Source organism: Myotis yumanensis, unplaced genomic scaffold, assembly GCF_028538775.1.
Source record: "Myotis yumanensis isolate MYYU_CA2020_CCGP unplaced genomic scaffold, mMyoYum1.0.hap1 SCAF_3, whole genome shotgun sequence".
Lineage (NCBI taxonomy): Eukaryota > Metazoa > Chordata > Mammalia > Chiroptera > Vespertilionidae > Myotis > Myotis yumanensis.
In genome coordinates this window covers 213,642,249-213,669,573 of record NW_027223754.1, presented here as the reverse complement: position 1 = coordinate 213,669,573, position 27,325 = coordinate 213,642,249, and the positions used below count along the sequence as shown (strand labels likewise).

Below are 27,325 nucleotides of genomic sequence, written 5' to 3'. Positions count from 1 at the left end.
GGAGGCCGGCGGGCAGACCAGGCCCGCCTTGCCCAGGGGCGGGGCTGGGACGCACATCCTACCTTCTGCCCTGTGGCCGCCCTGCTCTGTGCTCCCAGCGCCCGCCTGGAGCTGGGCCGGGCTCCCGGGGAAGCGTGAATCACTGGGTGCTGGCAGGATCAGACCCGTGCAGGTGGCTAGGCGGTGCCAGGCACAGGCGGCCAGGATGTGGGCTCGCCCTCTGCTGGGCAGGCTCCGGTGGGAGGCACCCAGGGGACGCTGGGCTGAGAGCTGATGGGAGGCAGGTGGCTGGGGCCCTTGGAGCCAGACCTCTGCCACTTCTGCGCCCTGTGCCTTTAAGGCACGTTGCCTTCTCTCAGCTCAGCTTCCTCACTGATCAATCTGGGGCAGGTGCCCTGTGCGGGCTGTGCCGGGGCTGCTCTTGACACCAGGGCCACAGGGGAGGGCGAGTCATGCCTCCTGGAGCCAAGGCGGGCAGGCCTGCTCCCGGGGCAGCGATGGCTTGGGGGGGTGGTCGGGGAAGACCCCCGCGAAGGGGAGGGTTGAATCTGGGCTCAGAACAGCAGCTCCCTCTCCTGGGCCTGGTCAGAAGGGGAGGGCTCAGCTGCCTTACCCTCCCCACCCCCCAGGGTCCCAGGAGGAAGGCCTCCTCCTCCAGCCAGCCTTCCCTGCCTGCAGCCTGCAGGCCCCCTTGGCTCTGGTGGCTCCCAGGTGCTCACACGCCAGCATCCCCCTCGCAGGCTGGCCACAAGCACCCGGCCAGGGGCTGTGGGACCCCCCGCTGCTCTCCGCAGCCCCAGCCTGGAGGGTCTCTGAGCCAGCCTCCTCTGGGGGGCTCTGCCCTCAGCCTGGGGTGCAGGCACCTGGGACCCCTGGACCCGGGAGAAGGTGGCCACGTCCACCTGGCCTCACAGAGCCCCTCCCCCCGAGGCCGCCCGCCCTGTCTCCCAGCTTATTCCCCGGACGGCAGGCCCGCCCAGCCCGGGCAGGAAGGGGTCCGAGAAGGGACTGGGGCCCAAGCCACGTGCCGCCGGAGGTGGCTGCACCCGGATGGCGTGGGCCCCTGCCGCCCACTCCCAGGGCCGGGCCACTGGGCCCAGGCCTCCCCGCCCCGCGGTGCCCGGGCGGCATTTCTGCGCGGGGACCCGCTGTCATCGGCACCTGCCCGGAGGGGGGGGACCCGCTGTCATCCGGACCTGCCCGGAGGGGGGGACCCGCTGTCATCGGGACCTGCCCGGAGGGGGGGACCCGCTGTCATCCGGACCTGCCCGGAGGGGGGACCCGCTGTCATCGGGACCTGCCCGGAGGGGGGGACCCGCTGTCATCGGGACCTGCCCGGAGGGGGGGACCCGCTGTCATCCGAACCTGCCCGGAGGGGGGGGACCCGCTGTCATCGGGACCTGCCGGGAGGCGCTGCTGAGTTCCGCCAGCGGCTGCAGGAGGGACCCAGCCACCAGCCGCCAGCGGGGCGCCGCTCCCCAGCTCGGCTCCCCGGCCCGGCCCGGCCCGCGCGAACCCGCCGGACCCGCTCCCTCCTCGGCCCCCACCGACCCCCTCGCACCCACGCCCGGCCCCCGCGGCTCCCCCTCGCCCCGCCCGCCCCTCGGCCCCCCTCGGCCCCGCGGCCGGCGTACGGGGTGACGCAACGCCGCGCCCGCCCCGCCCGCCCCGCGCCGCCGCCGCCGCCGGCCGGGCTCCAGGGGCCGCTAACGGTCCCGCGCCCCTCGGCGTCCGCCCCGCCCGCCCGTCGCCCCCCGCCCGGCCGAGCGGCGCCCGCGGGGCCGGCGCGATGGGGGCGGCCGAGCCGCTGCGCTCGGTGCTGTGGGTGAAGCGGCAGCGCTGCGCCGTCAGCCTGGACCCCGCGCGGGCGCTGCTGCGCTGGTGGCCCAGCCCCGGGCCCGGAGCCGGCGTCCCCGGCGCGGGTGAGTGTCCGCGGGCCCCGGGGTGGGGGTGGGCGCCGGGGGCAGGGGGTGCGGGGGGTGCCGGGGAGGCCGCGGGGAAGGGAACGTGGGGGCGGGGAGCGGAGGGCCCGGGAGGAGGGGCGCGGAGGGGGCCGCTGGGGCGCGGAGGCCGCTGGCGGGGCGCAGAGGCCCGTTCCCTCCGGGACAGAGGGACCAGGGCGGGCGGGCGGGCAGGCGTGCGGGAGGGCGGCCGGAGGGTGCGGTCCTGCAGGGCGAGGGGAGGGGCTCCGGCACCGCATCCTCCCTGGGGCGACCCGCAGGGAGCCGAAGGGCACCGTGGGGACCAGTGTGATGAGCCATCCGAGGGGCGCCCGCAGCCCCAGGTGTGTCAGGGTCACCCCGGGGCAGATGCTCCTCCGAATGGGACCCGAGCCTGGGAGGCGGCCTCTGGGCGGGCAGGGGCTGGTTCTGGGGAAAAGCCAAGGGGGGGATGGGGACCCGCCGCCCAGATCGCCGGGGGTGGGGCTCTCGGGGGTCTGGCCGGCCACGTGGCCTCTGCAGGCCTCCCTGTGGAGAGTGTAATTCAGAGAAGAAAGGAGAGGATGCGGGGCCTGGAGGACACCGGGTGGACGTGGACAAGGACAGGGCGCCCTGAGCTGAGCGCTGAGATGTCATTTGATCCCGGGAAGGCGGGGCTTGCAGGAGACCAGGTGTGGACAGTGAGAAGGGGAGTGGCCAGGCCCAGGACAGCCTGGGCGCGAGTGTGAGCAGGTGAGCAGGTGTGAGCGTGTCCCCAGGCTGCTGTTGGAGGCCTGCGGGGCAGGGCGGGGCAGGCCCCAGCCTGCGGAGAGGACAGGCGGGGGGTGCAAGAGCGTGTATTTGTGAGGAGAGCCCAGCAGGGGGGCAGGTCACCGGGAGGCAGGAGGTCCCAGCAGCCCTCGCTTCCCTCGCAGCATTGACCAGAGACCTGGAGAGACCAGAGCGCTGTGGGGAGAGATGGTCCAGGCAGGAGGGACAGCCAGTGCAAAGGCCCTGAGGCCAGCCAGGAGGCCAGCATGGATCGGGGGAGAGGGATGGGGGAGAGCTGGGGGAGGGCGCCCGGGCCTTGTACTGGCAGGGGCTGAGGTGGGACTTGGCCTTTTACGGTGGGTGCCATGGGAGTCCCTGCCACCTCCTCCGGCCTCACATTCATTCTTCAAGGCCCTGTGGCCCCTGGGGGGAGAGTGGACAGAGCAGGGCCAGGCAGCTGCTGGCCTGGTCCTGCCGGAGCGAGGGTAGCAGGGCTGGGTTAGGGTTTGTGGCCGACTGAAGTCTCGGGGGCAGGGCGCGGGGGAGCAGGGATTCATGGTTTCCGTGACTGGGTTGGGGGGTGGGGGTCAGAATTTGGGATGCCTTTTCCACACCTTGGGGCAGTAGGGGGCGCTGTGGTGGGTGCTGCGGGGGCTTTCTGACCTTGAGGCTGTGGGGTCTGCAGGCGGGGCAGAGTTGGAATGTCGGTCGACCATGGGCAAGCGTGGCCTTAGGCCCTGACCACCGTTTGGTTTCTGGCCTTGGAGTCACCAGAAGCCTGTGGCTGGGTGTCCGAGCGTCTGCTCCTGTGGGGTCGCTCCGACGTCCCCCCTGGGAGCGATGCCACGCTCTGCTTCCTGGCGGCCCCCACCGGAGCCCTCCGTCTAGTTCTTGCCCTGTGGTGCCCAGGAGAACAGAGCCGGGCCGGCTCCCGTGGCTCTGGGCCTAAGGATGACCAGGCACCGCCTCCATCGTCCTGTTTGGGGGTCCCTCCAGTGCCCGCCACGAGGGGCCCCTGCAAACAGCCCGCCTCTGCTTTGCAAATGAAGGGACTGAGCCACGGACAGTTTAAGTCGCTGGCCCAGCCGGTGGCTGGAGCTGGAGGCTTGGTGGGTCCCAGTCCGGCTGCTGTGCTTGTGAGCAGCCGCTGGCGTGGCCACCCCCAGCCTGAGGGGCCCCCCCTCCCTGTGGGATGCTCCCTGCCTCTTGCCGCGTTGGCACCTCCGCAGGCTGCTATTATGGCTCCGGGTCAGCAGATCCAGCTTGGTGCGGCCGCAGCGGCCCCTCCTGGTCCCCTTGCATTTGCAGGCTGCCCACTCCGCAGCGGGCGCAGTCCCCCGGGGGGCGGGGGGGGGGGGGGTCCGCTGCTCCTCTTGTGAGCACTTTGTTGGGGGTGCATCCCAGCTTCCTGACGGTACCCCCTTCCTGGGAGGCTGGGCCTCCGGACTTCCTCCAGGGAACGGCCTGTGCTCATCCACTCTGCTCTCCACCGCGGTGTGGGAACACAGCTGCCAGCTCTGTGCGTTTCCTCATAACTGCACCCCCAAAAGGCCCCAGGCCCCCAGGCAGGAGGGCAGACACACACCGGACACTGGGTTCCGTGAGCAGAGTGCAGCGCCCAGCTGGACGGACGGTGGCCGGTGGGGACGTAGGGATGGAAGCTGTGCAAAAACAGGTTCTAGGAGGGCCCCGGAGGCCAGGCCGGGGGCCACCATGCAGCTCCGGGCACAGGCGGGAGGGGGGGGGTGAATTGAGCCCCCCCACCTTCTCCTGTTCTCAGAGGAGAAAGCTGGGAGCCCGGCCTGATGGCCCGCAGGCGCAGGCTGTGCCGAGGGAGCGGCTCTGGGTGCAGGCGCCTCCTGCCGGGAGGAGAGTCCAGGAGCAGAAGGAACTGGGGGCCGGCCCTCCGTCACCCCGTGAGGCCCTGCGAGGAAGCTGGGAGCCAGCATGTGCTCCCTGGCGGAAGTGGGGTGACTGCAAACAGGAAACCTGGCAAAGCGGTTGAACTTGAAACAGACTGAAACTGTGTCTGGGTTACACCCCGGCAGTGAACGCACTCAGGCTCCGAGTGGGGTCTTGTAGGGTTGGGGCTGGGAGCCGTGTGTGGGGGGGGGGTTAGGGGGGGCGGGGGGGGCAGGGGGCCACTGCCCTGGCTCCGCCTGGGACGCCCGGCAGGTGGCCAGCTCCTCGGGCAGGTTGTGGCTGTGTGTAAAGTGTGTCCCCAGACGTGGGCAGCCACAGAGCCCCGAGGTCCGGCCAGGCTGGTGGGTCCCGGAGCTGCGTCCTCCCCGGGTCTCGTCAGGTCACATGACTTAGCAGCTGGCGGAGAAACTGCCATTGTCCTGAGATTGCTCCAAGGTGAACTGCCGTTTGTTCTAAAATAGGTCAGCGGCCCTGTCTTAAAGGGCCAGACAGCAAACAGTTCAGGGTTTGTGGGTCACCGTTTCTCAGCTCTGCTGTTTCAGCAGGAAAAGCAGCTGCGGGCAGCCGTGCCAATGAAGGTGTGCGGCTGCGCGCCAATAAAGCTTTATCGATACGAGCAGGCAGCGGGCGGGAGCCAGCCTGACCCTCCGCTAAACCCCTGCTGCTGAGAGGAGTGACCGTGTGATGTACAAGCAGCGGGTCCACGTGGCTAAAACTCCTCTGACCTTCCCAACGCACATCGCGCATCTGGGGAATACCACCACCGTTGGGGGCGCCCACTTGGTTCTGCCGCCCCCCCCCCCCCCCCCCCCCCCGTGCCCTGGGCCGCGAGGGCAGAGGGAGCCTGTGGGAACAGCGTGTGCATGGCAGGCTGCCCAGGGTGTCTCTCTAGTCTAACCAGTTGCACACAGACCTGCCCGAGGGGCCAGTGACTCCAGGAGGGCTCGGGCCGGGTGCCTTGGTTGGTCGGAGCATCATCCCGGACACCCAGAGGTGTAGGTTCCTGGTGTCAACGTGTGTGTGTCACCGTAGAAACACTCAAACCCGTAAAGAATTGTGAGTTTATTGAGCCAAACTGTGGACAGTTGCCGGGAAGCAGAACCTCAGCGGATTGGGACGATGCTCCACAGGAGGGCGTTTCTCATCTGCGTTTATACATCCCAGTCAAAGGAGGGGCGCAGGTGGTCTGCAGGGAACCCGTTGGTGATAGACTAGAGAGGCGGGAGCAGGCAAAGCAGGGAAACCCCTGGGATTGGATGAAAAGTAAAATGATGGACACATGCTTAGGTGGGTGCAGGAACAATTAACATGATAATGAAGGAATTTCTGGTCTCTCTCCTGGCGCCCAGCACATTAGGCTGTGCCCCAAGGGGTCCAGAAAAAGGGAAGTTACAAGTTACCCAGACATGTCAAGAGTCTGTTCTCATAGATGCAAAAAGACAGGTGGGCTCAGTGAAGGTAAAGGTTGACCTTGTCAGGGAAGATACTGGCCCAGGAGGTGATCACCCACCATCACTGCTTTAGTTACAGTTTAATTTCAGACCATCCCTGTGGTGACCTTAGTTCTCTGAGTTTGCAAGACGGCTCCGCAGGCCTCCCCTGAGCTGTCAGGGTAGCACATGGCCCCTCCCGTCCACAGGGCCCAGGTGGCAGGTTGGTCTCCGATGGTTGGAGGGGCCCCAGGACACGTGCGGGTCGCCCCACATCGTCTCATCTTCCCCCACGTGGGCTGCCCCGGGGCCCTGGGTGCTGGCTCGGGTGGCAGTGCAGCTCCCAAGGCCCCTCTGTGCTTCCTGCCGTTCTGCACGGGGCGGCCAGGGGCGAGTCGGCGCAGTCAAGGCCCTCCGGCCGCACTATGGCCCCACAGGCCGCGCTGTGACCCTATGGGCCCCTCCGGCCGCACTGTGGCCCCTCCGGCCGCCCTCTGGGATGGGTTTCCCGGGTGCTGTTGTCTGCCTCCACCTGCTGTTAGGGATCGCAGGCTGCCCTGGGGTCACAGTTGAGGAGGGAAGGGACATTCGGGGACTCCCCCCACCACCCTGCGCCTCCCCCTCAGGCTTCTCTGGCCTGGCCTCTGCTGTTTGCTGCTAGAGCCCTTGGTTAATATCCGATCAGCGGAGGGGTGAGTGGTCGGGGCTGCCTCCCCTCCCCCCTCCCCCTCCCCCCTCCCACGGGAGCTGGGGTCTTCATGCTACGTCTGTTTATGCTGACGCCCGTGCTGCAGCGCTCCGTGCTGCCCGGAGTCCTCGCCTCACCCTTGGACTGATCCTAGTGTCACCCCCATTTCAGAGATGGGCCTTTGGGGCTCATGGTGGCGTGTTCTAGATCTGGGACAGCGAGACCCTGGGGCTCGCCCAGTCGAGGATACGGATGTGGGGTCGTGTCTGTAGCCCTCACGGGCCTTTCATAGCCGGCGGTGAGGGAGGGAGCAGGACTCAGTCCGGTCCCAGCCCCGGCTGCTGAGGCTCACACGGGGCCCCGAGGTCCGGGCCTCTGGTCCGGGGACGGGGATGCTGGCACAGGATGGCACGCGGTGTGGGGAGTGGGAGGCAGACGGGGTGTCCGCTGTGGCAGTGCGTGTGCCCTGGAGCTGGCTCTGTGGGTGCAGGGTCCGCAGTGCAGGGTTCATGCGGCCCCTGAACCCCCAGACTGCGGACCCAGAGGAGCCCGGCTCTGCCCTGCCCTCCAGAACCTCCCGTTCACAGGAAAAGCCCAGGCCTGGGAGTGGACCTGGGCAGGGACAGGGGGCTGGGCGGGCACCGGCCCAGACCTGTGTGAGGAGCGGCCCGGGGAGAAGCCGCGGCCACAGAAGGGTCCGGCGGAGTGTGCCGGGTCCACATGGCGTCTCTGGGCCTCAGTGGGCGCACACACGCCCGGGGGTGGCCCAAGGGGCCGGGCAGGGAGGGAGTCAGAGGCACTGGGGTTGCTGGGCAGTGAGCCCGCAGACAGAGCGGTCTTCCCCCGCCTGGGGGTGCGGGGTGGGGGGGGGGGAGTAGGACAGACAGGGTTAGGTTCAGACGGTTGGTGCGAGGCCCTCACGGATACACCAGGGCTGGCCCGTGCACCCGGGACCTCGGGGGCAGGAGAGCGCGGGAAACATCACAGCAGTGCCGCCTCCACAGGGCCCCAGCACCGGCCTCCCTGGCTTGGAATTTTCTGCATCTCAGTTGCAGGCTCAATCCCTGGCCCCCCGTCGGGGCATGTGCTGAAGGCAACCAATCGATGTGTCTCTCTCACATTGATGTATCTCGCCCCCCCCGCCCCCCGCGCTCTGCCCTCCCCTCCACTCTCTAAAAAAAAATATCAGTGGAAAAAATAGCCTCAGGTGAGGATGAGGAAACCGGGGAGGGGTTGCTAAGCACATTGGCCCATGAGGCCGTGGTTGCCCCGGGCGACACTGGCCAGCGTCTGGCCGAGGTGCCCGGGGTGCGGGCAGCCGTGTCTGGGGAGGCCCCAGGGGCTCTGTCCTTCAGGTGCCGTCCATTCCAGCAGATACTCACTCAGACGTTCCCTTAACCGAGGGCGGCAGTTGCTACTTTATACAGAGAAAGGCGACTCCGGGAGCCGTGACCAGTGCTCCGTGCACAGAGGGGCCGTGATCAGCCCGGGCCCAGCCCCGGGACCAGCCGGCGCTGACTGGGATCCCGGGCACCATTCCACTTGGCTGAGGTGGCGAGTGTGGGCTCAGCGAGGGCACGGCAGGTGTTGTGGGTCCTGGCCCCGTGGCAGGGTCGCTGCTGCAGCCATGGCCGGGGAATGACGGACGGCCCGTGCCCGGGACTGACGGACGGCCCGTGCTTGGGGACTGACGGACGGCCCGTGCTTGGGGACTGACAGACGACCCGTGCCTGGGACCCATCTGTGTGGAGGGCGTTCTGTCCTGCTTGCTGCTGGCATCGCCTTGGCCTCCCGCCAGGGTCAGTCTGGTCTGGGAGGGAACCTTCCAGGCGGCGCTGTGGCCTCTCATCTCCTCGCCGCTCCCCCCACAGACCTTCACTTTCTTATCCAGCCTCGGGCAGTGAAGGTCGTGCAGACTGCAAGCAGCCGCAGTGCTGGGGGGAAATGGCGGTGCCCACGCGCCCACCGCTGGCGTCTCCCACGCGCCCACTAATCCGTGGTCCCGGTTTGCGTGAGCTGGGTGCACTCGGCAGGGAACACGGGGGCCTCGCCAGCACGTGTAGGTGGCCCGTGAGGGCGAGTTGTCCGTCCTCAGGGGACAGGGTGGCTTCGCTGATGTCCCCGCGGCCAGACCTGAGGGGAGCCTGCACCCTGTGTGACCTTGGGGTTCTGGCTGGGAGCCCTCCTCGGGCTGCTTCCTGCTCCTGTGCTCTGTGGGCGTCAGCCCCAGGCGGTCGTCCTGCGCCTCCACCCGCCTCACCTGGGCCTCACCCAGGCCTCTCCTGGAGGCGGCTGCAGTCCTGTGATCACAGCTGTCAAACCGCCCACACAGCTCGGGCCGCCTCCTCCTGGGCTTCCCAGAGGATAGGATGGCTGGGGCTCGAGCCGCCTCAGTCCAGCCAAGTCTCCCCATCTCCCGCCGACGCCGATGCGACCAACCCCCTGCTCCGCCGCGGCCTCCGCCTCGGCGTGGCCCCAGGTCCGGCAGTCCGGCCGGGCTGTGCTGTGTGCCTCGGCCCACTGGGGTTTCTGAGCCGCTGAGGACGGACTCCCCCGGGTTCTCCACCGTCTCTCCCCAGAGGGCGGGCCGTGGCGGCCGGACGGCAGCCCCTGCAGCTTGAGGGGCCGAGCGGGTCCTGGGAGTCTCCTGCTTTTGGTGACTCTGTTGGATGAAACGCGCCGTCTCCTGGTGACGCTGAGTTCCCCGAACTTACTGAGCTCTGAGTTTAAATCACATGTGACTTTTCCTCTGGCCTTTGGGTTTCTGAAGAACGTGAAAGCAGCCCGGCTGGTGCGGCCCAGTGGTTGAGGGTTGACCGGTGAACCAGGAGGTCAGGGTTCGATTCCCATCAGGGCACAGGCCTGGGTTGCGGGCTCGATCCCCAGTGTGGGGCGTGAAGGGGGCAGCCGATCATGATTCTCTCTCATCATTGATGTTTCTATCTCCCCCTTCCTCTTCCTCTCTGAAACCAATTAAAATGTGTGTATATATATATTTTTTTAAAAAGAAAGGGAAGCCGCCAAAACCGGTTTGGCTCAGTGGATAGAGGAGCGTCGGCCTGCGGACTGGAGGGTCCCAGGTTCGATTCCGGTCAAGGGCGTGTACCTTGGTTGCGGGCACATCCCCAGTGGGAGATGTGCAGGAGGCGGCTGGTCGATGTTTCTCTCTCATTGATGTTTCTGGCTCTCTGTTTCTCTCCCTTCCTCTCTGTAAAAAATCAGTAAAATATATTTTTTAAAAAAATATTTAAAAAAAAAAAAAAAAAAGAAAGGGAAGCCGTCGGTCCCGCACCGTGGAGCCGGGCCTCCTGTGCTCCGTGCGCTGGGCGAGTCGCTCTGACGCGCGGCCGGTGTCGTTGCAGGCGCCTGCTCGGTGCCCGTGGCGGAGATCGTCGCCGTGGAGGAGACGGACGGTCACGGGAAGCCCCAGGGCAGCGGGAAGTGGCAGAAGATGGAGCCTCCCTTCGCTTTCACAGGTAACGGAGCCGCATGGCTGCCCGCCCAGCGTTTCTCCAGCTCAGCGTTTCCTCGTTTTCTGTACTCGGGCTCCCTGTGTCCTTCCCCGCCTCCCGGCTGCAGCTAATGTTCTGGTGTTGAGCACCTTTCCTTTCCTTTACCGTTTTACCTGGTGAGGAGGCCGAGGAAGAGGGTTTTCCCTGGTGGGCGTGGGGGTCCCCACTAGTCCGTGGGGACCAGCTCCGGGGCGTGTGGGGCTCCCGGCTGTGGTGGGCGCCGCCACCGTCCTGCAGGGCCTCGTGGGGAGGGGGTGCTCCTGTCCCCGCAGTGCACTTCGTGAGCAGGGCCCGTGGGGAGGGGGTGGGGGTGCGGGTGGGAACCAGCGCTCGTGTCCCCGCAGTGCACTGTGTGAAGAGGGCCCGTGGGGAGGGGGTGGGGGTGCGGGTGGGAACCAGCGCTCCTGTCCCCGCAGTGCACTGTGTGAAGAGGGCCCGTGGGGAGGGGGTGGGGGTGCGGGTGGGAACCAGCGCTCCTGTCCCCGCAGTGCACTGCGTGAAGAGGGCCCGCCGCCACCGCTGGAAGTGCGAGCAGGTGACGTTCTGCGGTGCCGACGAGCAGCTGTGCCACCTGTGGCTGCAGACGCTGCGGGAGCAGCTGGACAAGCTGAGTACGTACGGCCTGCGTGTGTGTTTTGTTATTGTTGTTACTTTTGTTCATCTTCTCCTGGGGACATCTTTTCCCGTTGACTTTAGAGAGTGGAAGGGAGGGAGCGAGGGGCAGAGAGAGAGACACGTGGATGGGCTGCCTCCTGCATGCACCCTGAGCGGGCCAGGGCTCGAACCTGCAACCCAGGTAATGCAGCCTCTGTATTTAGAGAAAGACCAAGTGGCTGTGGTACCTGCCTGCATAAACGTGTGTGTACACGTGTGAGCTCATGTATGTGTGAGTGCGTGCATGCGGAGGTGTGCCTACATGTGTACGTGTGTGTGCATGCATGCGTGCGTGTGCTGCCATGACCTCTGCTTCCCTCCTCCTCTCTCAGCCCCCGTAGCCGAGCTGGAGGTGAGGCGCCGCTGTGGCTTTTACGCGTTTTCTAGTTGGAGGAGCAGCTGGTGTGTGCCCGCAGCACCGGCCCTGCCTGCGGGTTCGGCTCCGTGTTGGGGACGTGCGTCCCGGCTCTGGTGTGAGCTGGAGGTCACCCTGGCGGCCACGGGCCTCCGTGGTGTGATGCGTGTTCCTTCATCCACTTGGCGGTGACGGTCACCGGGGCAGCTCCCGTGTGGCTCTCACACGCCTCCCAGCGTGCCTTCGGCTGAGCACACGCGCACTTCTCTTGGGCGCCTGCCCGGGACTGGGATTGCTGGGCCGGACGGGGTGCATGTGTCCGGCCTCAGTGGGCACCGCCCGCCTTTCCCAAAGTGGGGGTCCCGGAGCTCCCTTCAGGGAACCGCCGAGTTCTGGCTGCCCCATCTCGACCGCACCCCGAACATTTCAGCCTCTCTGGTGGGTGTCGTTTGCATTCCCTGACGCTGGCGAAGGAGGAACACGCCTCTGTGGGGCCGCCCCGAAGCCCTCTGTGAGGCGTCTGTTCAGGTTCCGGTCCATCTTTCTGTGGGGCCGTCTTTCTCACTGACGTGCGGACGTCCCGTCCGTGCTGTGGGTCGGGAGCTTTTCCTGGACTTGGACACACAGGTCCCTTCTCCCGTCGAGGGCTTGCATTTCACTGCCTTCACTCCGTTCTTTTTAAAATATATATATTTTATTGATTTTAGAGAGGAAGGGAGAGGGAGGGAGAGAGAGAAACATCAAAGATGGGAGAGAATCATTGATCAGCTGCCTCCTGCACGCCCCCGACTGGGATCGAGCCTACAACCAGAGCCTGTGCCCTTGACTAGAATCGAACCCGGGACCCTTCAGTCCGCAGGCCGACGCTCTATCCACTGAGCCACACCGGCCAGGGCTTCTCTCCGTTCTCTTGATGGTGAACAGTCTTAATTGTGACCTGGTCCCATTGGTCTTTTCTCAGCCTCTGTGGCTGGGCTGGGTCCTGTCGGGGCGTCTCTGCGCCGAGGCCATGGGGGCATCCTCGTCTCTAAGCGTGAGACCCATGACCCCGGAGCTGACCTCCCACGTGTGCGAGTTCCCGTCCTTTGGGTGTAGACACCGGCCTGACACCCCCCTCCCCTGTCTGCGGGAAAGACTGTCCTCCCAGCTCTGCTGTGGCCGTTGTGTGTAGCTCGTGTGTAGCTTGTGTGTAGCTTGTGTGTAGCTCGTGTGTAGCTCGTGTGTAGCTTGTGTGTAGCTCGTGTGTAGCTCGTGTGTAGCTCGTGTGTAGCTCGTGTGTAGCTCGCGTGTAGCTCGTGTGTAGCTTGTGTGTAGCTCGTGTGTAGCTCGTGTGTAGCTCGTGTGTAGACGTTGAATGGAATTTGGCGTTTCGCCTCCCGCCCCATGGCTTTGCCGAACTCACTCATTAGGGAGCAGTTTGAGGACGTCCCTGTAGGCTGTGCAGACTCAGCTCTGTCTCCCACCTCCGGCCTCGTGCCTTTTCTCGCTTCTCCTCCGCGTGGGCCTCGTCGGGCTGTCACTGTCCCCTCCGCGCGGACAGGAAGCCCCCAGCGCCAACCCTGACCTGTCAGTACCGTGCCCGAGGCTCCACGCGGAATCCCAACCCCTGCGCCTCCGTTCGCTCCGTGCGGAGCTTGGGTTGCTCGCTCGTTACACACACCCTGACCCCACACACCCTGACCCCACACACCCTGACCCATGGCCCTGACCCCACACACCCTGACCCCACGCACCCTGAGCCCACGCACCCTGAGCCCACGCACCCTGAGCCCACGCACCCTGACCCACGCACCCTGACCCCCTCACCCTGACCCCCTCACATGACCCCCTCACCCTGACCCACACACCCTGACCCACGCTCTGTCTTGCAGCCTGCAGACCGAAGCGCCTGCTGGTGTTCATCAACCCGTTCGGAGGGAAGGGCCAGGGCCTGCGGATCTACGAGCGGAAGGTGGCGCCGCTGTTCGCGCTGGCCGCCATCTCCACCGAGGTCATCGGTAAGGCGGGGGCTGCGCGGCCGGGGAGGCAGGAGGCCCGTTCGGATGTGGGCACTCAGGATTGCAGACGGAGATTTTTTAAAAATTGATGTCAGAGAGGACGGGAGAGGGAGAGAGAGAGAGACATCAATGAGGAGAGAGAATCATGGATCTGCTGCACCTGCACGCCCCCCACTGGGGATCCAGCCTGCAACCCGGGCATGTGCCCCGACCGGGAATCGAACCCGGGACCCTTCAGCCACAGGCCGACGCTCTAGCCACCGAGCCACACTGGCCAGGGCTCCTATGAGATTTTAAACAAAATAGAATGTGGGTTGTTGTTCTCCCCGCCCCCCCCACCCCCCCACAAATCAGAAGGAGAAGAAGACGGATAAAGAACGTAGCGTTTCTAGCCAAGCCCTAGCAATGCCCGCTCTCGGGAAGTGACTCTATGAAGATAAACCGATGAAGACCACGGACAGAAATTCTTGGAAGAGATACAGTGATGACGTTTTAGAAATAATATGACCGATAGCGACATTGTGAGAAGCGAGTGCCATGCCCCGTTGGTGACTGAGTTCCCTGAGCAGCTCTGGGTGCCGGGGCCCGGGGGGCGGGCGCCGTGAGCGTCCCGTGAAAACCTGTCCACGGGCCCCTGGCGAGGGGCCGCTGCGGTCCCGGCCTCAACCGGGAGGGTTTGCCCGGAGCTCCTGTTCCCGGAGTCCCTCCGAGGAAGACGGTGCCCGCTGGCACGGCGGACAGCACTCGATGTCCCCACACGGGGAGCGGGAAGGCAGACCTGGTGACTCGGCAGGACGGGCATGTGCTCCTCACGTGTGGGCGTGGCACACGGCTCCTCACGGGGAACGCGAGGGTCTGGTGCGGGGGGGGTGCGGGCCTCACACGGCTCCTCACGGGGAACGCGAGGGTCTGGTGCGGGGGGGGTGCGGGCCTCACACGGCTCCTCACGGGGAACGCGAGGGTCTGGTGCGGGAGGGGTGCGGGCTTGTGCGCACACACAGCACAATTTCACGGGCTTTGGTTCCTCACGCGGGGCACACGGGCTCTGGGCTGCTGCTGTGTTCTCTGCATCTTGGCTTTTCTAAGACTTTCACAGTAACGTGGACGATAAGGAAGACTATAAGGAGGAGAGTGGGTTCTTTCCCAACATCCGGTGTCCGCTGGGAATTACACGCCCGAGAGTGGTGCCTCCCGGGGCCGTGCCTCCCGGGGCCGTGCCTCCCGGGGCCGTGTCTCCCGAGGGCCGTGCCTCCCGGGGCCGTGTCTCCCGAGGGCCGTGCCTCCCGAGGGCCGTGTCTCCCGAGGGCCGTGCTCCGGGGGGCGGGCTCCCCGGAGAGGGACGGCGGTGCGGTGGGAGCAGGGTGGCCGGCGGGGGCCTCCTGGGGTAGCACATCCTCGTTCTGACAGGACGGGCCACTGCCTTGGGCTGTGGGAGCCCACGGGTCTGACGTGCGTTTCTCCGCAGTCACGGAGCGAGCCAACCACGCCAAGGAGGCCTTGTATGAGATGAGCGTGGACAGCTACGACGGGTGAGTGCGCCGCTCGCTTCCTGCGTCCCCCAGCTGCCTGGGTTTGGTTCGCTCCCGTTCTGCACGCTTTTCCCGGCTAAAAGTGAGCGTGTTTCTCGTGGGAAGTGAGCCGAGAGGCCTGCAGAGCCCGAGCCTGTGACCCAGGGCGACCACTGGCTAGATGTGCGCTTCCCTTGTGGCCTTACCACCTCCATGGGCTTGTGTGAACGCATGTTACAGGCATAACCACACTGCCTACATGATGTGAGTGCACGTTATAGGCATGAGCATATTGCTCGCATGATGTGAATGCATGTTACAGGCATGACTACACTGCCCGCATGATTTGAATGCATGTTACAGGCATGACCACACTACCTACATAATGTAAACACACGTTACAGGCATGACCACACTACCTACATAATGTGAACGTGCATTACAGGCATGACCATACTGCCTACATGGTGTGAACGTGTGTTACAGGCATGAGCATACTGCCTGCATAATGTGAATGCATGTAACAGGCATGACCATACTACCTACATGGTGTGAATGTGTGTTACAGGCATGATCATACTGTCTGCATAATGTGAATGCATGTAACAGGCATGACCATACTACCTACATAATGTGAATGCGTGTTACAGGCATGACCATACTGTCTGCATAATGTGAATGCATGTAACAGGCATGACCATACTACCTACATGGTGTGAATGTGTGTTACAGGCATGAGCATAGTGCCTACATGATGTGAATGCATGCTACAGGCATGAGCATACTGCCTACATGATGTGAATGCATGTTACAGGCATGATCACACTGCCTGCATGGTGTGAATGCATGTTACAGGCATGACCATACTACCTACATAATGTGAATGCGTGTTACAGGCATGACCATACTGTCTGCATAATGTGAATGCATGTAACAGGCATGACCATACTACCTACATGGTGTGAATGTGTGTTACAGGCATGAGCATAGTGCCTACATGATGTGAATGCGTGCTACAGGCATGAGCATACTGCCTACATGATGTGAATGCGTGCTACAGGCATGAGCATACTGCCTACATGATGTGAATGCGTGCTACAGGCATGAGCATACTGCCTGCATGATGTGAATGCGTGCTACAGGCATGAGCATACTGCCTGCATGATGTGAATGCGTGCTACAGGCATGAGCATACTGCCTGCATGATGTGAATGCGTGCTACAGGCATGAGCATACTGCCTACATGATGTGAATGCGTGCTACAGGCATGAGCATACTGCCCACATGATGTGAATGCATGTTACAGGCATGAGCATACTGCCCACATGATGTGAATGCATGTTACAGGCATGAGCATACTGCCCACATAGGCTTGTGTGCGCGTGGCGGGCCGCCTGGTTGTCCCCAGGAGTCGGGCCTGTGCTGCTCAGGGACAGGCTGCCCCCACAGGAGCGCCAGGAGGGGCCTTGGAGAGGGGGTGGGGGGGCGGCCGTGCAGGGCCCTCATGAGCCCATGTTGCCCCCGCAGGGTCGTCTGCGTTGGCGGGGACGGCATGTTCAGCGAGGTCCTGCACGGGCTGATCGGCAGGACGCAGAGGATGGCCGGCGTGGACCAGAACGAGCCCCGGGCGGCGCTGGTGCCCTGCCCGCTGCGCATTGGCATCATCCCCGCAGGTAGGACCCGGCCGCCCTCCCGCGCCCAGTGCCCGCGCCCCGGGGCCACTCAGCGCCTGTGACACAGAGCGGTGAACTCCCCAGCAGAGTCTTCAAAACACGGCCTGGCCGGTAGCTCAGTTGGTTGGAGCGTCTTCCTGCTACACCGGGTGAGGGTGTGATCACCTGTCAGGGCGCCTGTGGGAGCCAGTGAGTGCATGAAGCGTGGGACAGCAGACTGACGTTCCTCTCTCTCCTTCCCTCCCTTCCCTCCTCTCAAATCAGTAAAATCAGCCCTTGCCAGTTGCTCAGTGGGTAGAGCGTCGGCCCGACTGAAGGGCCCGTTAGATTCCGGTCAAAGGCACGTACCTCGGTTGCAGGCTCGTTCCCCGGCCCTGGGCGGGGCCTGGGTGGGAGACGACCGACCGGTGTGTCTCTCTCACGTCAGCGTTCCTCTCTCTGTCCCTCCCCTCCCTTCCACTCTCTCTAGAAATCATTGGGGAAAATATCCTCGATGAGGATTAACAAAAAAAAATGTTTTTTAAATATGGGTTGTTTTTTTCTTCAGCAAAATAACCCTGAACCTATCAGAAACTCAGTTTACCTGCCTTGCTCGCTGCGAAGGGCTCGATGGTAGAGGGGGTGTGTGTCCCCGTCCAGGGCCGGCCCGGCGAGCCCTCTGCGTGGTCTCTGGAACCCACATGCCTGTGGCTCCGCGCCGCCCCCCTCTTTCAGCCGGTAGCTGGCGGCTGCACCTACGGAGTGAACTGGGACGGGGACACGTGGGCCCGTCCAGCCCAGCCCCTGGGGGGCCAGGCCTGAGCCACTGACCGGGAGGCCTCCCCGCCCCGGCCACACCTCCCACGGGAGGGGGCCTCGCTGAGATGGGGCCGGAAGGGCCTGTGTGTTGTGGGGTGAAGGGTGGTGTCCTGTGGTCAGGGGTTCCTGCTTTTCCCCCGAACAGAGCCCTCCTTGAAGTTCCTTAGGGGACTTCCAACCCCCCCCCTTTTTTAATGTATTTTTATTGATTTCAGAGAGGAAGGGAGGGGGAGAGAGAGACGCAAAGTCAGAGCCCACAACCCGGGCATGCGCCCTGACCGGAATCGAACCCGGGACCCTTCAGTCCGCAGGCCCATGCTCTGTCCACTGAGCCAAACCTGCTGGGGCCCAGCTTCCTTTTAATGGCTGCTCGATGTGAGCAGTTAGAGGAGAGGCAACCCCAGAAATGAGGGGGACCTTCAAGGTTTGGGGTCTTACGACCCGGAGCAACGGAGAACCCAGCGCCCGCCGGGCATTTCCTCTGATGAAGGAGAGAGGGTGGTCTGACGTGTTCCGTTGTGAAGGACGGTTGGTGAAGGAAGCCAACAGCGCAGCGGGCACGCGAGGGGGGCACGCGGCTCTGAGGACTTGCGGAAAGTTCCAGGCTCGGCGGGACCCCACCTTGGGGCCTGGCTCCGGCAGGCTCAGCGGCTCCTTCCCGGCTGGTCCTCCCGGGCGTGTTGTGCTTGTTGTGTGGGCCCCTTGGTCGTGAAGAGGAGGGCGGGGGAGGCCGTCGGAACCCCATGCTGTGGCTCAGGGGGTGACATTTTGAGAATCAGTCATTCCTGTCGTCTTAAACGGTCGTTTAAAAACTTTTACCTTTTGGCTCATTTTTTGACTCGGCTGTCACTCCAGTCAAGGTTGACAAAAACGTACACATATTACGACGTGGGAGCCTGTGTGTGCGAGTGGCCGTCAGAGCCAGGGTAGCCGACACACAGCGATTAAGACCCTCCGCTCCCGCCTCCCGAGGGACAGGCTCTGTGCCACCTGGGACCACGGGAGCCGCAGCCGCAGCTGGGCCGGGGCTGGCAGGCCTCCCCCACGTCAGCAGCGGCGAGAGGCCTGTTGGGGGCTCGGGGCCACCCTGGCCGGCGTGGTCGGCGGCCGCGCTGTGCGATGGCGGATCCCGCCACCCGCTTTGTTCGTGGGGAACCCCGACCAGGGCTCCCAGCTCCTCAGCACGTCTCCTGAGATCCCGGCGGCCCAGCCCCGCCACAAGCCGAGTCCGCTGGGCGTGGGGTTCAGGACTCGGGCATAATCTGTGCCCGGGTTCCCTGCCCCAAGCCGAGTCCGCCGGGCGTGGGGTTCAGGACTCGGGCATGAACTGTGCCCGGGCTCCCTGCCCACGCAGCCGAGAGCGCGCCCTGGATTCTGACCCAGTTCAGAAGCAGGACACACCTGGGAGGACCGGGCGTCCCTGCCAGGCCCCCGGGTCCGGGCGCAGCCGGTGCTCTGAGGTCACCCCAGTACAGACCGCGGCACTCGCGGGGCTCGGCCAGGGCACGCGGAGGGGCCGGCGTGCGCCTCTGTGAGCGTGGCACCTGCCTCGGGGTGCCCACTTCCCCGGCTCGCCCGTGACCTTCGCCAGCCGCCGCCCGCACAGTCTGTGCACCTGCCCGGGGGAGGGGACCAGAGGGCAGGGCACTGAGCTGCCGGACCGGCCGCCGCAGGCGTTTCTCGGGGCTTCGCCTCCGGCTGAGGAGCTGGTTGGTGGTGTTGCAAGGCCACTCGGGGTTTCTGACGAGTTCATCTCACTGTTCCCAACATTCATTTTGTGGATAAAGCGTATTTGTTCCTTATTTCCTCGGGGGCCCTGGAGGAAAAGGAGGGGCTGCACCCTTAGCCGGAAACTTGGTTTTCTAAAATCATTGTGATGTGTTAAGGGCCTTCTTTTCCCTTCTCAGGGTCCACAGATTGTGTGTGTTACTCCACCGTGGGCATCAACGACGCAAAGACATCGGCCCTGCACATCATCGTGGGTAGGTCCCGCCCATCTTCGTGGGTAGGTCCCGCCCATCATCGTGGGTAGGTCCCGCCCATCATCGTGGGTAGGTCCCGCCCATCTTCGTGGGTAGGTCCCGCCCATCATCGTGGGTAGGTCCCGCCCATCATCGTGGGTAGGTCCCGCCCATCTTCGTGGGTAGGTCCCGCCCATCATTGTGGGTAGGTCCCGCCCATCATTGTGGGTAGGTCCCGCCCATCTTTGTGGGTAGGTCCCGCCCATCATTGTGGGTAGGTCCCGCCCATCATCGTGGGTAGGTCCCGCCCATCATCGTGGGTAGGTCCCGCCCATCTTCGTGGGTAGGTCCCGCCCATCATCGTGGGTAGGTCCCGCCCATCATCGTGGGTAGGTCCCGCCCATCTTCGTGGGTAGGTCCCGCCCATCATTGTGGGTAGGTCCCGCCCATCATTGTGGGTAGGTCCCGCCCATCTTCGTGGGTAGGTCCCGCCCATCATTGTGGGTAGGTCCCGCCCATCATTGTGGGTAGGTCCCGCCCATCTTCGTGGGTAGGTCCCGCCCATCATTGTGGGTAGGTCCCGCCCATCATTGTGGGTAGGTCCCGCCCATCATTGTGGGTAGGTCCCGCCCATCATTGTGGGTAGGTCCCGCCCATCATTGTGGGTAGGTCCCGCCCATCTTCGTGGGTAGGTCCCGCCCATCTTCGTGGGTAGGTCCCGCCCATCTTTGTGGGTAGGTCCCGCCCATCATTGTGGGTAGGTCCCGCCCATCTTCGTGGGTAGGTCCCGCCCATCTTCGTGGGTAGGTCCCGCCCATCTTTGTGGGTAGGTCCCGCCCAGCCCACGGACTGTGAGCAGCCCACGCTGGTGGGGGCTTGCGAGCCTCCCTACCCTCCGTGCCCGGCCGTCTGCCAGCAGGGCTCTGTATCCCTGAGGCTCCCCTCCACTGCCATCTGCCCCATCTTCCCACACCGCCAGGGGTTCCTGCAAAGCACAGACCCTGCTCGGAACCCTTCCAGAGCCTTGGGGGGCCAGCACCCCGTGACCTGGCGGCTCCCCTCCTCAGTGTCCATGCGCTGGCCGGGCTGCCCCTCTGTCCCAGGCTCAGCTGGGGCCCTGCATTCGGCTTTCCCTCCCTCAGGGCCCAGCCCCTTGTTGCCGGGCGGGCGGGCTGGCCGGCCTTCCTGGAAGGTCCCTGGCTGCCCGCCGCTGTCCTGTCCTGTGTGCCTGCCTCGCGGCCCCTCTGGAGGGACCCCTGTGCTACGGGTCAGAGGCTGAGAGGCAGGAGTGGCTGCGACCGCTCAGACGCGTGACTGCGTATTCTGAGGCGTGGAGCCTCTCCGCCAGCAAACCCACGCAGCAGCTCTCCGCTGTCACGTGACTCGGGCAGGGCACCCAGAGGACAGATGTCGCAGTGACGCCCTCGCGTTGTCTGCCTCTTAGTCACGTCTCCTGAGAACTTGCTGGGCGCTACGGGGGGGGGGGGGGGGGGGGACAGGCCGGCGGCCAGTGGAGGGCGCGGCCCCACCCGGCCTCTCTCGCAGGGGACTCGCTGCCCATGGACGTGTCCTCGGTGCACCACCACGGCGCGCTGCTGCGCTACTCGGTGTCGCTGCTGGGCTACGGCTTCTACGGGGACATCGTCAAGGACAGCGAGAAGAAGCGCTGGATGGGGCTCATCAGATACGACTTCTCAGGTAACCGAGTGGCACGTCGGTGCCCTTGTCGGCACAGTGCCCTGGGAGGCGGGCGCCCTGAAACAGACAAACCCAGGCAGGCTCCCCGGTAGCTACAGACCTGGGCGCCCTGAAACCGCCCTCCTCTTAGCTGCTCATGGAGCTGGGGCCACAGGAACCACGGTCACTCCCAGGCTACACGGAGGTGACGGTCTGCGTGGCTCAGGGCCCTGCGTAGACTCGCTGTGGCCCTCGGGCCCCGCTGCCCATGCCCTGCAGGGCGGCCCCCCCAGACGCTGTCAGATCCATGCCGTGTGCTCGGGGGTGGCGTGTGGGGGCCCAGCCTTGGCATGCTGCGGGCACAGGGGCTTTGCCAGAGCGGCTCTGGGTGGCATTGTTGCCCTGGTCTTCTTCGTCCCACGTGCTAACAAGGTGCCCAAATTGCCGGGATGAGTTTGGGGGCCAGGGCTGGGGCTGCGGGGGCAACACTGACAGCCTGGGAGGAGCAGAGAGGGACCTGGTGGGCCTGCCCTGAACGTGGCTCAGAGCCACGCAGACACCCGGCTTCAGAGGCACCCGCGCCACCGCAAGCCCCAGGCAGGACCAGCAGCGCACACAGCCCTGGCGGCCAGGCGCCCAGCGTGGCATCTGTCACACGGGGTCACACTCCGTCACGCTGGGCCGGCGGCGGCCCTCAATCCCCGGTGCTGGCCGAGCCTGTCCCTGGGGGCTCCCCCGAGAAGGCCTCCGGGGGACCTGCTCCCCGAGGCTCACCCTGACGATCACACTGTCGTGAGGTGTGTTGGGCGGTGACCGTGGCTGCTTTCCTCCCTCACGCCCGCCCCCAGGCCTGAAGACCTTCCTGTCGCATCACTGCTACGAGGGCACCGTGTCCTTCCTCCCGGCGCAGCACACGGTGGGGTCTCCGCGGGACGGGAAGCCCTGCCGGGCCGGGTGAGCGCCTCGCTGCGGGCCGGGCTCAGGCGGGAGAAGGCGGGACGGCCGCTGTGCTGGGAGGGACGCGGCGGTTCCCAGATGTGGGCCAGATGCTGGGTTTATGATTTGGTTCACACGCGCCCTGATGAGAGGGTATCTCGTTACCCCTCCCGCCGGGTCCTATGCCCCGGGTTTTTTAAAGTAAATCTCATTTTGAGAATTCAAGTTAATATGTCGAAGAAGTGGTTTTTTTATCCTCACCTGAGGATTTTTTTCCGCTGATTTTCTTTGAGTGGAAGAGAGAGGGAAAGAGAGAAACACACTGATTGGTTGCCTCCTGCACGAGCCAGGGCCTGGGCTGGGGAGGAGCCTCCAACTGAGGTCCGTGCCCTTGACCGGAATCGAACCTGGGACCCTTTGGCCAATGCTCTATCCACTGAGCAACACTGGCCGGGGCCAAAGAAGCCTTTTTAATTGAGCCCTGGACGCCGCACCTCCCGCCACGGGGAAGGACTGGGAGGCTGTGTGGGCGCCACGCAGGCGCCCTGCCCCAGACAGAAGCGAGCGGCCTCTTGTGTTCCAGGTGCTTCGTCTGCAGGCAGAGCAAGCAGCAGCTGGAGGAGGAGCAGAAGCGGTCGCTGTACGGCCTGGAGGGCTCGGGTACGTTGGGCGGCTCTGTCCTCTCGGGCCCCCTGTGCCCTGAAGGTCAGGCGGGAGTCCTCCCCCCCTCCCCCCGGGCCGGCCCCTTGCTGTTGTTCCGGCAGCTGCACGGGCTGCGGGCCAGGCCCCAGGGAAGAGAGGTTGGGAGCCGCACGGCATCGCAGTGGCTGGTGCGCCTGGTCTTGGCCCCCGGAGTGGGCCCGCGATGTCTCTCTGAGGGCTCGTGGGGATGCCTTGGGACAGGAGTGGGCACGGCCCTGGGCTGCACAGTCACCGGATGTTACCCTTGATCTTCTCAGTCGTGAGAAAATGTGGCTCGTTCTCGGCTCCCAGGCCACAGAGTCCGAGGGCGGCCAGGTCAGGGCCCCGGGGGAGGGCCAGGAAGTGTCCCGGCGAGCGCATGGCCTCCGTGGCAGTTTCCTTAGTGTCCACGCCAGACGTGGGTGCGCGTGGCCCGTCCTGGGCGTGGCCCGGATGGACCCTGAGCCTGGCCCGCTGCTCCCTCTGCTGCAGAGGAGGTGGAGGAGTGGAAGGTCATCTGTGGGAAGTTCCTGGCCATCAACGCCGCCAACATGTCCTGCGCTTGTCCCCGGAGTCCCCGGGGCCTGTCCCCGGCCGCCCACTTGGGAGACGGGTCTTCTGACCTGATCCTCATCCGCAAATGCTCCCGGTTCAACTTCCTGAGGTTCCTCGTCCGGCACACCAACCAGGGCGACCAGGTGAGTGCGAGCGTGCCGCGGGCCCCTGGGCGGGTCCTACTCAGTGCAGAGCTGGCTCCATGGGCCCCTGGGCAGGTCCTACTCAGTGCAGAGCTGGCTCCATGGGCCCCTGAGCATGTCCTACTCGGTGCAGAGCCGGCTCCCGCAGACTGTTGGGCGGGTCCTATTCAGTGCAGAGCTGGCTCCATGGGCCCCTGGGCAGGTCCTACTCGGTGCAGAGCCAGCTCCCGCAGACTGTTGGGCGGGTCCTACTCGGTGCAGAGCTGCCTCCCGCAGACCACGGGGCGGGTCCTAGTCGGGGCTCCTTCCGCGTGAACCCGTCACTGAGCTCGCTGGAAAGAAGGCCGATGTGTTTGTGTTTCGCCGCTTTCACTCTCAGTCACAGTGACTCCTGGTAAATCTCACTGAAAAGCACAGACTCTGAGCACAGAGACGAGGAGACGGGAACGTCTGTGTCATCCTGTCTCCGCTTCCTGTTTAAACAGAACAAAGCGACCCACTGACATCTGTGTGGCCCTGCGGGTGGCTCACAGGCACCATTTGGCTCCTGAGCCGGGGCTGGGGACACCCCCACCCACCCCCGTCCCCCCGCCGTGGCCCTGCCTGGCCACTGCCGTCCTTGCAGTTAGGACAGGGAGACCCCGAGCCTGCCTGGAACATGCAGAGAGCGGGGCCAGTCATTTGCTTTTTATGTTTTTAAACTTTAGTTATACTAGTGAAAATACTCCTCTAATAGTGCTTTCCTGTGGTTCTTTAGTTCTTGTGAGAAAGATAAAAGAATTCCACCAGGCCCTGCTCGGAGCTCCCGGGTTCCTACAGGCGGTCACCATGGCGGCCACGGCGGGTCCCAGGGCTCAGTGGTGAGCCAGGTGCCTGGAAAGGCAGGGCCCAGACTCCTGTCCACCTCAAGCCGCCCACTCACTGGGCAGCACGGCCGGCAGCACTGGCAGGGCCGCATCCTGGAGGGAGCGCGCGCGGAGGGCAGGAGCTGGCTGGCCAGGGCCCCCCCCCCACCCCCCCCACCCCCCCGCCCTCCCCGCGCAGTGACTCGGGAGCCCTCTCTTGCCAGTTCGACTTCACTTTCGTGGAAGTTTATCGCATCAAGAAGTTCCAGTTCGTGTCGAAGCAGGTGGAGGACGAGGACGGCGACCTGGGCGAGCGGGGGAAGCAGGGGCTGCGGCAGATCTGCAGCCAGCACCCCTCCTGCTGCTGCAGCGCGGCCAGCAGCTCCTGGAACTGCGACGGGGAGGTGCTGAGCGGCTCCGCCGTGGAGGTCAGGTGGGTGAGCGGCCGTCACGTCGCCGTCACCGCGGGGGCCGGGGCGCCACGCCGCTGGGCATCCTGCCGCTCTGAGCCCCCGCCCGGAGCACGTGTGGCCCAGGCGCCTACGCTGCCGGGTGTCGCCCGCCCTGTGGGTGCCGCGGTCTTAACCCTGGGGACACGCCAGGTGTCCATCACCGTCATGGGCCTTTGAAGCCCCTCGATTTTAAAAAGTATATTTTATTGATGTCAGAGAGGAAGGGTGAGGGAGCGAGAGAGAAACATCCATGATGAGAGCGAACCCTGGATCGGCCGCCTCCGGCACGCCCGCCACCGGGAATTGTGTGACAACCAGGCAGGCAGGCGCCCTGACCGGGAATCGAGCTGTGACCTCCTGGTTCATAGGTCGATGCTCAACCGTGAGCCACCCGGGCCGGGCGAGGCCCCTCGATGTTATCCTTCCTCTCCCGCACCCGCACGCCCGCGGCCTGGGTCTCCGCCCGCGCTCTCGCTTCTCACTCTGCGAATGGCCTTCACGGCCGCTTTCTAAGCCCTGGGCTCACGGCGTCCACGCGGAGGCGCCGCGGCCTCGGGCAGCCACTGTGAGGGCAGGAGAGCCAGCAGGCCGGTGTCTGCGGCCTCCCCGTGGGCAGCTGCTGCTTTACCACGGGGGGCCCTGCCAGCCAGGACGGGACCTGCTGTCCGCGGGGGGCGGGCGCCTCGGGCAGGAGCCGGCCCGGGTCAGCGCGGCCTGTCTTGCAGGGTGCACTGCCAGCTGGTCCAGCTCTTCGCACGCGGCATCGAGGACGGCCCGTAGGCGGAACCTGCGGCGGAGACCCCATCGCGTCGCCGCCGCCTCGCTGCGCGTTGAAGCGTGAAAATGGAGAGAACGCAACCGACCAATGATGTGGATACGTACATCCAGACTTAGTTTATTTTTGATAGTTAAATCTTGGTTTTAGAAAAAACACCTTTTGTCCACGATTCTGTGGGCGCATCGGGCATTTTCAGTTCCACGTGACTCTGGGTTGCATCTCACTAACGACCCTCCCCCAGCGTCGCTGTGGACTGGGCGCCGGCTTCTTAGACTTCGTCAGCGCCGACGGCCGGTTATACACGGCCCATCAGTGGCTCTAGTTCAGTCGCTTTACAGTCAGCGTCGTGGGAGGGCCCTCCGTCGACGTCACCGGTCTGGGCAGGAGGCGCCCACCATCACGCCGACCAGCTTTGCGAGACTTGCCTGGAGTTGTTCACGGTCGCGTTCCGAACGCCGTGGGCTCCCTCCCCCCGTCCCACTGGAGCTCACCGTCCGGCACATTCCTGCTCCTTCCGGCTGTGCCCTGCAGGCACCACGCGCGGGGACCACGCTAGCGAGAGGCACGCGGAGTAGTCGCGCTCTCCCCGCAGCCTCAGCCTGCGCCCGATGTCCTCGGCCCTCGGCCCGCGGAGCCATGCTGTGTAGTTAGAAACACTGATGCTTTGCAGCCAGGAGGCGCCCTTTGTGACATGTTAGCTTCAGACCCCGTGGGCGGGGGGGGGGGGGGGCTACATTCCAGGGGCGCTTGGTGCCGCCTCCCATCTGGGTTTGTTCTTTTCTGACCTTCCCTTTCATTTCTACGTATTTATTGACAGTTTTGTCCTTTTAAACCAGAGGAGTCATTAGGTGTCTTCATGGTTGGTGCTTGAGTTTGCTGCGGCCACAGCCCCGGACTGACCCCCGGGGCCGGTCTGTGCCGTGGCCTTGTGGTCTGCGCTCGGCTTGGGGACAGCAAGGGTGCCTGTGCCCCGGCTCTGTCTAAAGACAGGAAGGTGTGACGGAGCTCTGGCCTGCGACGGGGAAAGCTGGGCGTCTGGACGGCTGTCTGCTACTCGGCGTGGGCTCTCACCCGGGCCCAGTGGCTCAGCGCGTGGCAGACAGCAGCGTCCCGAGTCCACGTGCCGGGGCGTGTGACGTGCATGTGAATCTCCTGTTCATCCTCCCCCCGCCCCCCCCTCCCCCGTCAGGCAAGAGCAGCTATAACAGTGTTTTCTTTTCTTTTTTTCAAAGAGACCGAGTTTAAAGGTGATTGGATTGATGGTTGGTGGGCAGAGGAGGTCTGGGAATAAAGAACTGACAACACGCTGGCGCTTCTGTCCTGCCTGTTGTTCCTGGGAAGAAGCCGGAGATGCGGGACCAGCGGCTCCGTGTGGGGTGGTGGCCGCACCCTCGGGACCCAGTATCTCCGGCGGCAAAGCGCTCCTGAGGGTCCCCCCACGGGACCCCTGCTGGACCGCCCCGCCTCGACGTCCCGTGGACTCCGCTGCTCACAGCCATCACCGCCCTGGTCAGCGCTCCAGCCCCCGGGCGGCCCGGAGTCTGCGCCCGGGCCCAGCCCGAGAGGGAGCACTGTGTCCAACAAGACGCCAGCCTGGCCCGTGCTGCCCAGCTGGCCGGGCCGTGGCTCCCGACTGCACGCTGACCTCCGACTGCAGACCCGGGAGCCTCTGAACCCCGAGGCGCCCCGATCGTCTCACAGGACAGAAGTACCTCTCAGACACCCCATGCCGGGGCCTGGCCTCCGTGAAGGCTCCAGACGGAGCGACACAACCCAGTGACTGGGAGGAAAGAGCAGAGCTGCTGGTGACGTGGCCACAGGAGCTGCAGGGCTGGGCCGTCCGCGCCCCCGGGCTCCGGTGGGACCGGCAGCAGCGGAGACGGGACCGCCTGTGCCGCCGGCTGGCTCATCGCTGCGGAGCGCCTGCCCCGACGGGCGCGACCCTGCCCTCCGGTCCTTGTGGCTGGGAGGGTGGCTCGGTGTCCGCTCTAGTCTTGCTGGTTTCAAGATTAGAAAGTGGCGTGTGCTCTGATGTGTTGAGATGACGGTAATAAAGTGATTGGACAGAA

The 27,325-nt window shown here is 64.9% G+C and overlaps 1 protein-coding gene across 1 annotated transcript; it reads left to right on the top strand.

The window, feature by feature from the left end:
* The first annotated feature begins 1,697 nt into the window (after positions 1-1,697).
* Positions 1,698-27,325, top strand: CERK (ceramide kinase). The gene is made up of 13 exons (XM_070411318.1): positions 1,698-1,922; positions 10,094-10,207; positions 10,732-10,854; positions 13,124-13,249; positions 14,715-14,778; positions 16,285-16,430; positions 19,136-19,210; positions 20,735-20,887; positions 21,715-21,820; positions 22,386-22,462; positions 22,976-23,181; positions 24,251-24,459; positions 25,204-27,325. The coding sequence occupies exons 1-13, from the start codon at positions 1,790-1,792 to the stop codon at positions 25,256-25,258; spliced, it is 1,587 nt and encodes a 528-aa protein (XP_070267419.1). The 5' UTR covers positions 1,698-1,789; the 3' UTR covers positions 25,259-27,325.